The sequence below is a fragment of the Heliconius melpomene genome, chromosome 3 (assembly GCF_056956725.1).
Source record: "Heliconius melpomene rosina isolate 202511_hmr_F chromosome 3, ASM5695672v1, whole genome shotgun sequence".
NCBI classification, from domain to species: Eukaryota; Metazoa; Arthropoda; class Insecta; order Lepidoptera; family Nymphalidae; genus Heliconius; species Heliconius melpomene.
Window position 1 is genome coordinate 8,662,345 of NC_140391.1, and position 14,371 is coordinate 8,676,715.

Sequence of the window (14,371 nt, forward strand, 5' to 3'; positions counted from 1 at the left end):
CGTAGAGTGAAAACAAAGAATGTAGAAAAGTATATAAAAAATACTATTTTATTTAAGATTTTTCTCTTTAATACATAGATACAAAATAAGAAAAAAAACTGTAATATGTTAAAACATTATCCTTAATAAAAGGTCTACGAGGAAAAATGAAATTATCAATTTAATAAAGAAGCTTAGAAAGGAAGTGCTTAATAAACGACATTACTTTCTCCATGCCTTAAATATCGCTCTCATCATTTCGTAACTTAGGCTATTAAGAGATATTAAATTGCTATTTGTTTCATCTTCTAAGACTTTTTTCTGTATTTGAAAAAGAAAAAAAAAATTGTCGAATAACCTTTAAAGTGTGCATATAGAGTATGAAATGGACATAAGAAAAAGAAACGGCACCACGTAAGAAAATACGAGTATGTAACTGACGTTAGAGGTAAAATATAACAGAAATGGACAAACCTGAGGGAAAACCACAAGTTACGCATGTGTTTTGTTTAAATAAAACATCGAGAACATATAAATAAATATACGTGATATTTGAAAAGACACTTGATCTAAAAAAACGCAGAAAAATATTTAAGTTATTTTTTTCGTACTATGTTTTTATTATTCAAAGTTAATAATAATAGTTTGTATTTTATAGAAATACAAACGTATTTTCGTATAAATAAAATATATTAAAGATATCAATACATTTATGTAATAGTAAATGGAAAATGTTATATTCACCAAAGACGACAGACAGGTGATAAGGGTGATGGATTACTTGCATTATATCGTAATTTAGCTAATAATAAATAAGTCTAATTTTTTTATATTCGGTGGTAGTGTTGTAAAATTATAATAATTTATAGATAGTGACGTTTTTTATCTGAAAATATATGCACGTACTCATATTGTATATCTCAAACGAGTATTTAATGGGCGTTTTTAATTTTTATATTATAATAGCTGTAGTAACATTACACAAGACACGAACATTAAATTCATTTTGAGTCATTTTATTGATTTTGTTCATTTCTGAAAAAAAAATTGGTCGTACCAACTCCGAAACCTTCATGGGGTCATGCACAATAACTTTGCTAAAGATTCTATAAATAACATAGAGACAAACATGCATTTTTATATATAAAGAAGAATATTAATATTTTCATCCGTTTGCCGCAAAAGTGTTAGATGTATTAGACAAATCCAATAACTAATAGCGTGATATCTCCTCGTAAATCCTTACTTCCATAGTATGATAACGCCGATATCACGTTATTGGCACTTGCAACTACCGTTGTCATGGCAACGTGATATTGTACAAATTGCTTTCTTTGTTATAAGCATTAGTTTTTATTTACCCATCGAACTAGAAAGACAGTGTTTGTGTTTGAAGTGTGATATTTTTTATCTAGATATAAATAAACAGTTTGAAGCAGTCACATGTTTAATGATAGCGTTGTTGTAGAATTTGATTTGGCAATATGTACTTTTTAATCTTTTTGTAAATAGTTTTTTTTTTTTTGTAGAGCTACATTTTTTTATTATTTAGTATTTTAAATAATTATTTCGTTAATTTATATTTATAGATGAATATATAAAGCTTAACACGTAGAAGTACATATTTTAGAAATATTTTCGAATATACAAAAAATAAGATTGTATTAAGAGTACATTAAAATTCGTTGAAATATTATTTTCGAATAAAAATGGCAGACGAATATAATATAGAAGAATATAATATGTATTAATTTTTTTTTTATTAAAATAATAACTGATCAAAATGACGAAAGTTTAATAAATATCCCATTAATATTTAAATGAGAGTGACTGTTTAATTAGCTCGACTTTTCAATTTCAAGTAAAGCTTTAGATTATCATAAAATCTCTATAGTGCTTTGTGAAATAAACTAATCTTTACTAATTTATACTATTGTTTAAAGAATTTGTGGTATTTGTCTCTCATTACAATTAGATGTATAATATACTATGATATTAAAGTAAGTGATTGCGTATTAAATATCACTTATATGTTATTACTAGTGGCCCGCTCGCGGTTACACCCGCGTGAACTATGTTATTATTAATTTCTGTCTCCATGACTACGTCCTAGTGACGTCAATGCAAAATTTGAGACTTCTAGCATTTGTAGTAACGAAGTTTCATACAAACTTTCGACCCCAAAAACGACCCTTTAGAAGTCGAATATTGCAAATTCCCGTCTTAGCGAGCACCTATGTCCTATAAGTAACTCCTATGCAAAATTTGAGATTCCTAGCACATGTACTTTCTGAGATTTCGTGATGAGTGAGTGACCTTTCGATTTTATATATATAGATAATATAATTATATCAATAAATGGTATTAGTTCAAAGTAAACTTAAATAACTTTATTACTTACTTTGGAAATATTAAAATCTGACGTAAATATATATAGTACATACCTAACAGAATTACTGGTTCAAGTATTTGTTTTTAATGAAACGTCAATATTGCAATAGTGTATTATGACATAATAATAGAATCTAAATCATTTTGCAATGTGTAAGGTATCTTTTATTTTTTCTTGCTTCACGCTGTATCCTGTACATAGCAAATATTTAATATTTAATTTCCTCGAATGGGAAACGAATGCACAACCTGCGTTTACAGTCGCACGCTTGTGCCCCCTGCGCCACGACTGGCCTCAATGTAATAAAATTAAATATATAGTTTGTCATTTTAAAAAAAAACTTGCAGTAGTTATGTTTTATGGTTGTTTCGCCTATGACAAAAAAAAATTTTTCGATTTCACATAGATGTATAAAATAAAAATTTCGTAATGAATATTTCTTAGTTAATTTTAAAAGAATTTCTTACAACTTCGCGCCCGCGCTACATTAAATATGTACGAATGAAGTTGCAAAATTTTCTAAGGAAATTGGAGTAGAACGAAAGGCCGCACATATGAATTATCAATGCTATATAAGTAATTGCGTTTCTTGATATTTTGCATCACATATCCTTTCAGTTACGTCAGTGTTAAATTACGTCTTTGTGCAATATCTCACGCGCAAAGAAATATATTCGGTTGAACGTTTATAGGATTGCAGATTTTTAAAAAATAATTTACTCTTTTGATGAATATAGTTTTCATGTATGTTATCATCGTGTTATATGAGGTCGTTGTTAGTACTCAGGGGGAACAGTTGAGTTCCAACACGTAATGCCTCATACGGCGGAGAGTGAGCAACGGAGTATCTTAACTCTAGGTTCCCTCTGCTCACCTGCTAAGGGTGGGATATAGCGTTTAGCTGAAAAAAAATTAGATTATCTAAAATTAGAAATATAGCCAGACTTAATATGAGTTAACCCTAAAAAATTGTTTTATTTAAATATTGAAATCCATTTTATTTTATAAAAGAGCGTACTATATATTTATTAAAAATTATTATTATAAACGTAACGAACACCTATTGTAAAGTTCGTGATCTTGACCTATCAAAATTATTACCGTTAATAAAACATAAAGTCGTGTGTGGTGTGTGTGACTACGGACAGCAATTACTTCATAAGAGTTATTTCATGTGCCTAATGTATGAAAAATTCAATTTTTATTCATTTTTATTACTTTATTGCGTAAGAGACAAATATTATATAATTTTTGTTCTTAATTTCTTTACTAACATTAAGCGAAGGTTAACTTATTTATATGACGAAATTTAACTGACGGAAAACGACTTACGAACGAACTTTAATAGTTTTTTCGCAATATTCTTCTATCAATGAAGAACTTCTCCACTTTAGGTTATATTATGTCGATAGTCATTAATTATAGTAGGCTCAACTAAGAACTAATATATAAATCTTATTAATCCTCGCTCCAATTTCCTTGCAACCTCCAAGAGCTTTGACCTTAATCTCGACAATAAGATATGTGAGGCGGATCCACATGCGAGTAGGTACTCGGTACACGCCCCGGGCGGACCAGCTTCGTACGAGCGAAGGTTCCCAGTTGTAATAAAATTATTATTACGTTCATTAGTGTAGACCGTAGAGTATATTCGCTTAAAGCCATTCGTGCCAAGTGTGACTGTAATCGTGGCAGGTTGTGGATTCGATTCCCAGTCAAGGAAATTAAATATTTAATATTTTCATTTCTTCGCTCTGGTGTCGAGGTAAACTGCGAGGTTGAGTCCGTTGTGTTTTTTTTTCTACATTTGCATTAACATCTAAAATCTGTTCAAAATTGAGATGCAAAGAAGTAGTATCTAATAGTAGATTATAAAAAAAAATACCCAGGGTATAATTGAAATCAATATTTTAAAAACAAAACCTAATAACTTGGAAAAAACATGTTTGTCCCAGATATATTTACAACGAAGACATATTATTGATCGTCACTTCAGGCACTCTAGTGCATTTTCTAATAAAGTAAACGTGTCATACTGTTTACCAATAACTTAGCTTTTAGTTCTTTCACTGACGTGGTGTATACCCTGTGTCCTATAAAATATATTAAAAAACTACAATTTAACTACAATTTATATGTGTAGAAGATTTTTTCTTTTTACAATATATTTGTATAAGTATTGAAGATTCGATATGTTACTTGTGACCCCATTTGCGAAGGCTGTTAAAGTGAAAGCCTTTTGATGCCGTCGTAAATGTTTGAATTGACGTAATAAGAGCACATTTTCAAAGCTGAAAGGAAGAGTTTTATTGGATGTTTTAAACGGGAAAATTGTTTGAAGCTGGGAAATATAAGGAAATTTAAGTATTATAAAGAAAATAATATATTCGAGAAGAAAAACTGATTGTTTCGCGAAATACGCAATACAAGGAATTCCATTTTAATAAAATTGAAAATGGATAGAGACTGGTGGCAGCTGACGCCTCGCCGGGAACTCTACAGTATTCCGGATAGCTTAGCAGCTCACGATTCACGGGTAATACGTTAAAAATGGACGAGAAGTTTGCTTTAGTCTTACTTTTCCTCTGGTTTTTTAACATTTTTCAACAATTTTTGTAGAATACTTTTGTTTCTAAATGCATAAAACGATAAGAATTTAAATTTAAGCATTATCTAATAAGAATGTAATATATTATGCAATTAACTTACCTCGTATCGGTACATAGTTCATTCTAGTCGGACATAAAAACGTGAATATTATATTCAATGTAATTGAATATACGGTTACACCTACGTGTACAGTGGCAAGGTGAGCTGTTTCACGTCACAGCCGCGCCTCCCGGCGGCGACGTCTCTGTATGAATATTACTTAGCACATTTTCAACAAGTTTATATTTATTATGTTTTTAATTGAAAAGTCTACATTTATTTTATTTATATTATAAAGTCGAATCGTTTGTTGGTTGTATTGTATGCTATAAACTCGGGAACTACTGCTTCGAATTGAGTTAAGTTTTTTGTGTTGGATAGTCTATTTATCGAGATTTCATAAGTATAGAACTATACAAATATATAAAATTTGCATTATCGTGTTAACTTGCAGAGAGGCAGTTAATGCAATTAATATTATAGGTAGAGATGGATCATATCAAAGAAATTTATCGCCAGTTTAAATGATTTTAAATAACGTTTAAATGATTTTAAATAACGAGTCGACGAATGTCGAGGTATCGGTCACCTTCATTACGTCACTTTATATATAGGAAAGCGTGACTCGTTGAAAACTACCGGAATTCAAAACTAACTAAACTTCAAACGACATTTGAAAAAAAATTGCGCAAATAATGATGATGTTTTCTTCTTGCATCTAGATGGGTTCTTGCAGATTTACTCTATTGCTTTATATTAAATGTTTATTAACCAATGTTTTCATATTATATAATAACATTTAATTTATAAAAAAAAATGACCATATCTCACGTTTTCTTATATATCCATTTATTTTATTATTTAACTTCTATTAACGAAAATATATAATTTCCTCCTATATATTTCTTAGATAAATTAACATTATATGAATGGCTCTCAAACGACTAAAATGGTATTGTAATATAATATATTATATTTTGGGCATTCCGGTTATATCTATACATTATGTTAATGTTAAGTTTTATATGTTATTATTTATTATATTCAAGAAAAGTAAGTTTCCATTACAAAGTTTGCCGTTTTAGCCTTGATGAAATGAAATGAAAATTATTCAGTCGAGTTGTAAATTTCCGCACTCGAGTGCGTGTCGGCATACTCGTATTGTCGTGATCGATAGGGAATTCAGTGGTGCAACTATCGCATGCATTTCACAAATGATAAAAATGACGAGCATGTTTATGTATTAAACATAGGGAGTTGTTAAAAATAGTGTTTATATTGTTTACCAATTAAAAACTATATATAAGTTTCCAGAAAAATAGGTAACGGAGTGTCTTAACTCTGCGTTCTCTCGCTGCTTGCCCTGCTGTGCAGGAAAAATAATTTGTAACACTATAATTTAATATCTATATTCTTCTTTACACTTACCTAAAAGAATTTAGTGATTCAAAATGACGAAATTTGTTACATCAAATAGGTTATGCACATTTTTTTCATTTATAATAATGAAGGTCCTTAGTTCAGTTATATTCTACGGCCGTTACATATAGGAGACGGTATGAGTCAGATATATCATTCATTGCAGACGGCGCCAGATAATAATTATTTTTTTTGATCATATTTCACAAGAACTTGTCAAATCATCAATTAGTTTATAACATATTTTAAATCTATTATTTATCAACTAAATATTTTTTCCTACGCAGGGTATGGCATTTTCCATCGAAGAACGCCAGGCCCTCGGTATCCACGGACTTTTGCCCCCCAGAGTGAAGAGCCAAGAGGAACAGGTGCAGCTATGCAAACTCTCTATCGAGAGATACGAAGATCCTCTCAATAAATACATCTACCTTATGGGACTTCTTGTAAGTAAATATATAAATAGTTAACTAGAGTAAATATGTGTTAATTGGTGTCATTTTAGAATAATAATAGATGTTATAATAAATTTATACCAATTTTGTTAAACTCTGACCAATTAAAGTAATAAATATAAATGTCATTTTCTTGACACTTCAAAAGTGCCTTGGCTTCCAAATTACAGTTCCAATTTCTCAAGCTAATGCGAAAACTTAACCCGCTGAAAGCGCTTAAGAGATTAGAATTATTAATCTTTACAAAACTGGAATAATTTTAACAGATTACCCACCGTGAGCATATTCTTATACTATATTTAATGCCACAGCGCTATAATCCTATCCAAAAATATTTAAAAATATTATTTCTTCACAGTAAGAAAATACTATTCTTATATCTATTCCATAATTCTGTTCTTCTTAATTAAATTTTACAAACCATTACTTTATTCTTTCTAGGATCGCAACGAACACTTGTTCTACCGTTTCGTCGGTGAGAACGTAGCAGAGTGTATGCCCATAGTGTACACTCCCACCGTGGGGCTCGCGTGCCAGAAGTACGGCCTCGTGTACCGCAGACCGCGCGGTCTCTTCATCACTATTCACGATAAAGGACATATTTATGATATTTTGAAGAACTGGTAAGTTTGCTATTAATATGTGTTTCTGTTTAAAAAAATATTATTATTATTTTTAGTTATGGAATGCCTTAGAATTTTGAGTTTGAGTTCTATTCTACTATCTAAACTGTAAATAGATTCATCTAAGTGGAAATAAGTTCCTTTTGTATAAAGGCAACGAAAGTAGTGGAGCAAAATCGTGAATAGCGAATATTTTTTGTTATTAAAAAGAACATTTTTTATAATTTGTAACATCTATATATTATTTTTCTAAACATATTTCATTATTATGATGTGCATAATTTTAACCTGTGAAACCTATATAAATGTTAATACAGTACACTATAAAAAGTCTGTAATCGATCTTGAGATGTCGTATTCATCCATGGATATTATATAATTTTTGAATGAAAACGGCATCTAAAAAATCGATCTCGGACTTGAGAGCGATATTTGAACTTTAACGCCTTTTAACGTTACTATTTTCCTCTACGTAGAAAAAAAAATATAGTAAAATACCACAAATTCCTCCTATACCTCGTACGACTGACTTATGGTTCGATAGTATTAAAAAATATTGGAGTTTTCTTGTCCGTTTGGAAAATCCGCTTACTACAGCCTATTACCTATAAAACGCTTTGTCATCATCATGACGTAAATAATCTCTATAGCTCTAATTGCCTTCTATATTTTGTATTGTGGAATTTTCGATATAACGTGACGTCACAGTGAACAAAATATGGCATTGACAGTTGATTAATTGCAATAGAATATTAAAAGTAAATAATACTCAATCTTTATCGTGGCTCAATAGAATAATGTCGCACTTTACAAGCGACAGTTACGTGTTCGATACCCATTCGGGGGAATTATTATAAAAATTTTTTATTGCTTCGCTTTAGTAGGATAACCGTTACATAGGGCTTCGGATATCGACCTATCCTATACCATAATTTATTCTTTTGAATAAAAGTAAAAAAATAATAAAGTAAACACGTCCTTCCAGGCCAGAAACAGACGTCCGCGCTATCGTCGTAACAGACGGCGAGCGTATCCTCGGCCTGGGGGACCTGGGCGCGTGCGGCATGGGCATCCCCGTGGGGAAGCTGGCCTTGTACACCGCCCTGGCGGGTATCAAACCGCACCAGACTCTGCCTATTACTCTTGGTGAGTGGGTTGTTTGTGGTTGTTATGTTGAATATATGTTTTTTACGAATTATAATTAATCATAGGATTGGTTTGTAACACTTCTCAATCATTGATGCATAAACATCTGATTGGGACTATAAAAAATGATTTCACAGTTGTCTCCATTGTTATTTAGCAGTCACTTCTAATCAAGTCACTTCTTTAAGTCATCTTCAATTAGTTGACTGTAGAGTCGACTAATTGATGGAGTGGAGTATAAATATACAAAAATAGTTGTGACGAATACAAATTAATTCCTATTTGGGGGTCAGGAACTATTTTTCCTCGTTCTGATAACAAGATAAAGCTCGGTGTTATGTTCCACCACTCAACAATGTCTCGAAAATTGAGCCGAAAGTCGGGAACGGAGTGTCTTAACACTAGGTTTCCTTTGTTTACCCTGCTATGAGTGGAATACAGTTTGAAGCTATAACTACAAATTTAATTATATATTATTTTAATTTCAGACGTCGGTACAAATAACCAAACGATGCTCGACGACCCTCTCTACATCGGTCTCCGCCAAAACCGAGTCCGCGGCGCCGCTTACGACGAATTCATAGAGGAATTTATGCAAGCTGTTGTAAGGAGATTTGGACAGAACTGCCTCATTCAGTTCGAGGACTTCGCCAATGCCAATGCTTTCAGATTGTTGGCGAAGTATAGGGGGAAGTGAGTATTTGGTTCTTAGGATATATAAAGTACGTATTGCGGTTGGTGAGTTGTGGCCGCCTTGAAGTTATGCTTTCTGAACATTAGCACTTTGTTTACTATTGGAAAGAAGATAATCAAAAATAAAAAAAATACCCTAAAATGTAATTTGCGCAGTCAGCCGGCTAATTTTACGGCGGCCACGACTCGTTGACCGTAGTATAATTTATTCTAATGTAATTTAGATTAGAAGCTATAAACTATAATAATGTTAGAGCGTTGCGCCTAAATTTTTTTTACTCTCAAATACTCGTAAAGCAAGTGTTAAAGACATGACAACAACAAATTTTGCCAGAGCGATAGCCAGACGCCACATTGTGGAAAAACACATCATTTGTCCTTTTCATTAGCACTTTACGATTCTATTTAAAATTTAAACAAAATTTTAACTATTACTATTAGTATATTAATTTTCATACTTATAACAATAAAAAAATAAACATACTTTTATAAGTATTTTTGTGTTTATCATTTATTTTGTCGTGTTATTTATTTATTTTATAATTATTAATTCATAGATACTGCACATTCAACGATGATATCCAAGGGACAGCTTCAGTCGCAGTGGCGGGACTCCTCGCCTCTTTACGCATTACTGGTAAACGACTGTCCGACAACGTAATCGTGTTCCAGGGGGCTGGAGAAGTGAGTTGAGAGATGAGAGAGATGAATTTAATTATTTCTATTTTTATGTGTTGTACTTTAGGAGATTATAAACTCCTTTTGAGTTTGGGCAACATGCCCAATAGCTTTTACTAATTGAGGTAAAATAAATAATGGTATGAGGTAAAATAAGTAATGGTAAATGGTGAGCGTAGGAAAGGTTGGGTGGTGGTCAGTTGGTTCATACCCACCCCAGCATTTCAGAATTAAATCCTTTACAGAAGACAATCAGTTTAAAGCTAAAATCAGTCTTGGAAAATGAATAGAATGGATATCCTTCAGTGGGGATCGAATCCCCAACCGTCTCATTTGTTAGACGCTATGTCGCTGCACTATAACGTCCTCAATCATATTTAATAATCATTTTAATAATTATTTCCTTTTAACAGGCTTCTCTAGGTATTGCGGAACTTTGCGTAATGGCGATGAAGAAGGAAGGCACCTCCGACGAGGACGCTCGCGCTCGCATATACCTCGTGGACTCTAAAGGGTTGGTGGTGAAGAACAGGCCGGAGGGAGGGCTTAACGAGCATAAGCTGCACTTCGCTAAGGACTGTCCTCCCATCAGGACTTTGACTGAAGTGGTCACTAAGGCGAAACCTACTGTTTTGATTGGTATGTTTAATTTTTTGTATTACATGAGTTTTATAATTAAATAATGGTACAATTCTCTTTTAAATATCTATAAATAATTTTATCGGCGGTGAATACACTCTTTAATATCATTCTTTTTACGTATAATTTACATAATACTTAATACAATGTTGATTATCAAGCAATATCTTATCTTATCAACATTCTATTCACTCCAAATAACAATGAACTAAGAAATGTATTGAACACTATCTTCACTCATTTGTTCGACGTGCCCAAACCAGAGATTTTAAAGCCCGCAGCACAGGTTAGGCTTAAGTAGCCTACCATGCAATATTTCGAATATTGGACCGTGCGTGGGCTAAGGAGAGTCTGAACACTTGCGTTCCTCTGCATACCCCGGTATATCCTGGTATAATAATAATATTATTACCTTCCAGGCGCGGCGGCCGTCGGCGGCGCCTTCACTCCGGAGATCCTGCGGACGATGGGCGCCAACAACGAGCGGCCCGTGATTTTCGCGCTGTCCAACCCCACCAGCAAAGCCGAGTCCACCGCCGAGCAGGCCTACTCCTACACCGACGTGAGTTACTTATGTAGTGGGACATATTTGGGGAACCTAATATTGGCTAAGAAAAGTTTTAGTTTTCTTATTGCAATATTTCGACACTGAAATGGTTTAAAAATTACACAAATTACATATTGTGATTAAGACAATCTCCTCCGAACTATATATGTCTGTTTCTTTTCTAAGTCCGTTACATAGTACCTACTACTTGAATATATTTCTTATTCTGACAGTAATTTTTCGAAATAGTTTCACAAATATCTTACAACAAAATAGACAAATCAACTTCACTTGTACAATAAAATAAAAAAATACTAAAATCACAACATTATAATGCTCAGGATCGTGCAATATTCGCTTCCGGGTCTCCGTTCCCGGACTACCGCACCAAGGACGGCCGCCTCCTCCGCCCGGGTCAGGGCAACAACGCCTATATCTTCCCGGGACTCGCGCTGGGCATCATCAGCGCCGGTATCGTTGATATATCTGAAGATTTCATACTTTTGGCTGCTGAGGTTTGTATTGTATAATTATTTTTCTCTTCTAAAGAACTTCTAGTTTTTATAAAAAGCTATACATTGACACGACATTGACATTGAGTACGGTTGATAAGTGGTGGCTGCATTGGAGATAAGTTTTTTGAACTTTTGTGTATTCTCTACTTGGGAAGAAAATAATCCAAAGAAAATTCTTAACATCAATATGTCAGTTTGAGGCTCTAAAATATAATAAAGTGGTGTGTTTTCATTACTCAAAGTATAATAGATATTACAAAACATTATAGAAATTTAATGAAAATTTAACTTAACATATACTTATATAACAGAAACAAATATAAAAATTATAAATTATTTAATATAATTCACAGACGTTATCAGAAATAGTGTCGCAAGAGAATCTAGACCACGGCAGTCTGTACCCACCCCTTGCAGATATACAGGAGTGCTCCATCAAGATCGCTAAGAAGATCGTAGAACACGCCTACGAGACTGGTATGTTATGTTACTTACTATATGAGTTTAGTAAAATATGAGTTTAGAAAAAAACTAGACTAGTTTTTTTTATTATTTATGGATGTAATGAAATAAATAATATAAATATCTATGATCTATAGACAGATTTTCATTCTTTTTCAAAATAATGTTACATAAATTTAATTTTGACATTGAAGTAAATTATTTGTTATATTTGAGGTTGAAATTTGAATAAATATGCACTAGAGGAAGGTATAACGTGTGAAAACATTACGTCGTCAACGAAGTAGTCAAAATTTAAATCATACTTCTACGATTGTGGTTGTATAATGTAAAGGTTCTTTTTAAATCTAAAATTCGAATCAAAATTCAATAAAATGGGATTGTCTGCATTACCAATTAACCAAATCCCCCATTTATCCAGGTAAAGCGTCGGTGCAGCCGCAGCCGCTGGACGCGGAGGCCTTCATCCGCGCGCAGGTGTACGACGTGCGGTACGCGCGCGCGCTCCCGCCCGTCTACGTGTGGCCCGCGGGCGACAGTTCGCCGCGCGTCAACATGGCCTAGGCCTGCGCTTTGTACTGAATTAGGGGATATTCGTCATTTACGTCACGTTCATTTATTTATTGATATACTGACCCCACCTCTATCCTTGTCCCCTATAGTTGGTCACATAGTTGAAAGTATCTAGTGAGACATCACATATTTTGGAATTTTAATATATAGGTTTTTTTTAATTACATTGAAATAACGTTTGATTGAAATTATATTTTAAAATGTGATGTCACGAAATTTAAAACCCCTTCTCACTACTTGTCACCCTTCATATAGACCTTCTTTCCTTAACGTGTGACGTATTTTACGAATGACTCCAAATCAAACGTTTAATCAAATATTGTCCTAATAAATCGATTCCAATGGTTTTTTATTAAAATCGATTGAATTCGAAAACTCTTAAGGCAATATTTTATTATGCGATCGTCGTCTGTTTTTTTTTATTATAAAGATATTCTCACTCACGCTTCAAATTCGATACTTTAAGAAAAAATTTTTTTTTCATTTTTCAATTTAAAATATAATACATTCTATTTAGTGTTGTGACAAAATCGTAAGGTGCAAATTGTAAAAAATATTTTTGGCACTGCAGCGCTAGTGTTGTGACGCTGATTCTATTTTCGATGTGATATTATGACGTGCTACACTTCTCGCGAGTATTTTTGCTTTGCCAAATGTCTGTACTTTATTTTAAAATCATAAAATATAAAAGATGCAAAGATCTGCGACGACATGGTTTCTAAGGCGTTTCGACAATGAACATTCCAAATATTAAATTTTTTCGCTAAATGTGTCGTTAGCCATATCGAATTTATTTTGTACTTTTTTTCTATTACTTTTTGTGATATTTAGTGAGATTTAGGAAGCGATATGGATTTGTGAGAAATCGTTACCACTAAACAATGTTTAGTTAAATTGAAAAAATTATTTATTTATTGTTATTTTTTAAATATAACACCTATTTAGAGGATGTAGCTTTTATAATACTTAAAAAGCTTATTTTAAAAGACCGGATTCGTTGCAAATACTATTTGTAAAGCATTCTGAATAAAGAAAAATATCATAAGATATTGCTTTTTTATTGTATATCTATTTCCATAAAAAATCCATTGGGGGGATTATTTTTAATGACCCATTTTAAAAATTCATCCATGAATTGTTGATTGATGTGCAATGGAAGTTTCATGATGAACAAGGCAGGTTAATGGCCCAATCGTCTATGGAAGTTGTATAAATACCAAGAGGACATTTAAATAGCTCATTTTAATGCTAATAATTACTTTAGACATGGCTACCTACAGATTTGGTGATTAAATATTATTTGTTTGTTAGTATTACAAAATACTATTATTTTGTTTGTTTATTTAAAAAGTTGATAAACCTCTGATTATTTCATTTTCGATTTAGAAATAATTACCTTAGTGTGATGATTTATGAAAAACATGATTATTTTTTTTAAAGAAACAGAATATGAGTTAATTAGATGGTAAATAAATATTAAACACTAATATATACTTTACGGAATTGGCAGCGCTTCTTTTACTGAAACTGCATATAGGGTAAAATATTTCAAACCCAGAATTAAAAAAAAGAATCAAGGTACCTCAACGGTTTGGACGTAG

General features: G+C 32.3%; 1 protein-coding gene across 3 annotated transcripts in view; it reads left to right on the plus strand.

Moving 5' to 3' along the window:
* The window catches only part of LOC146540075 (NADP-dependent malic enzyme-like), a 32,680-nt gene extending 18,863 nt beyond the window's left edge, over window positions 1–13,817 (plus strand). For 2 of the 3 annotated variants that reach the window (XM_085207731.1, XM_085207730.1), the window contains exons 3-12: window positions 6,727–6,885; window positions 7,336–7,517; window positions 8,503–8,663; window positions 9,152–9,356; window positions 9,914–10,040; window positions 10,448–10,673; window positions 11,093–11,235; window positions 11,562–11,735; window positions 12,089–12,212; window positions 12,619–13,817. In XM_085207731.1, coding sequence (XP_085063857.1) covers window positions 6,727–6,885; window positions 7,336–7,517; window positions 8,503–8,663; window positions 9,152–9,356; window positions 9,914–10,040; window positions 10,448–10,673; window positions 11,093–11,235; window positions 11,562–11,735; window positions 12,089–12,212; window positions 12,619–12,761 — 1,644 coding nt within the window. In that variant the 3' untranslated portion in view covers window positions 12,762–13,817. Of the gene's footprint in view, window positions 1–4,780; window positions 4,908–6,726; window positions 6,886–7,335; window positions 7,518–8,502; window positions 8,664–9,151; window positions 9,357–9,913; window positions 10,041–10,447; window positions 10,674–11,092; window positions 11,236–11,561; window positions 11,736–12,088; window positions 12,213–12,618 lie in introns of those variants that run through there. The other variant, XM_085207732.1, reaches the window with a different exon arrangement.
* Window positions 13,818–14,371: the final 554 nt, after the last annotated feature.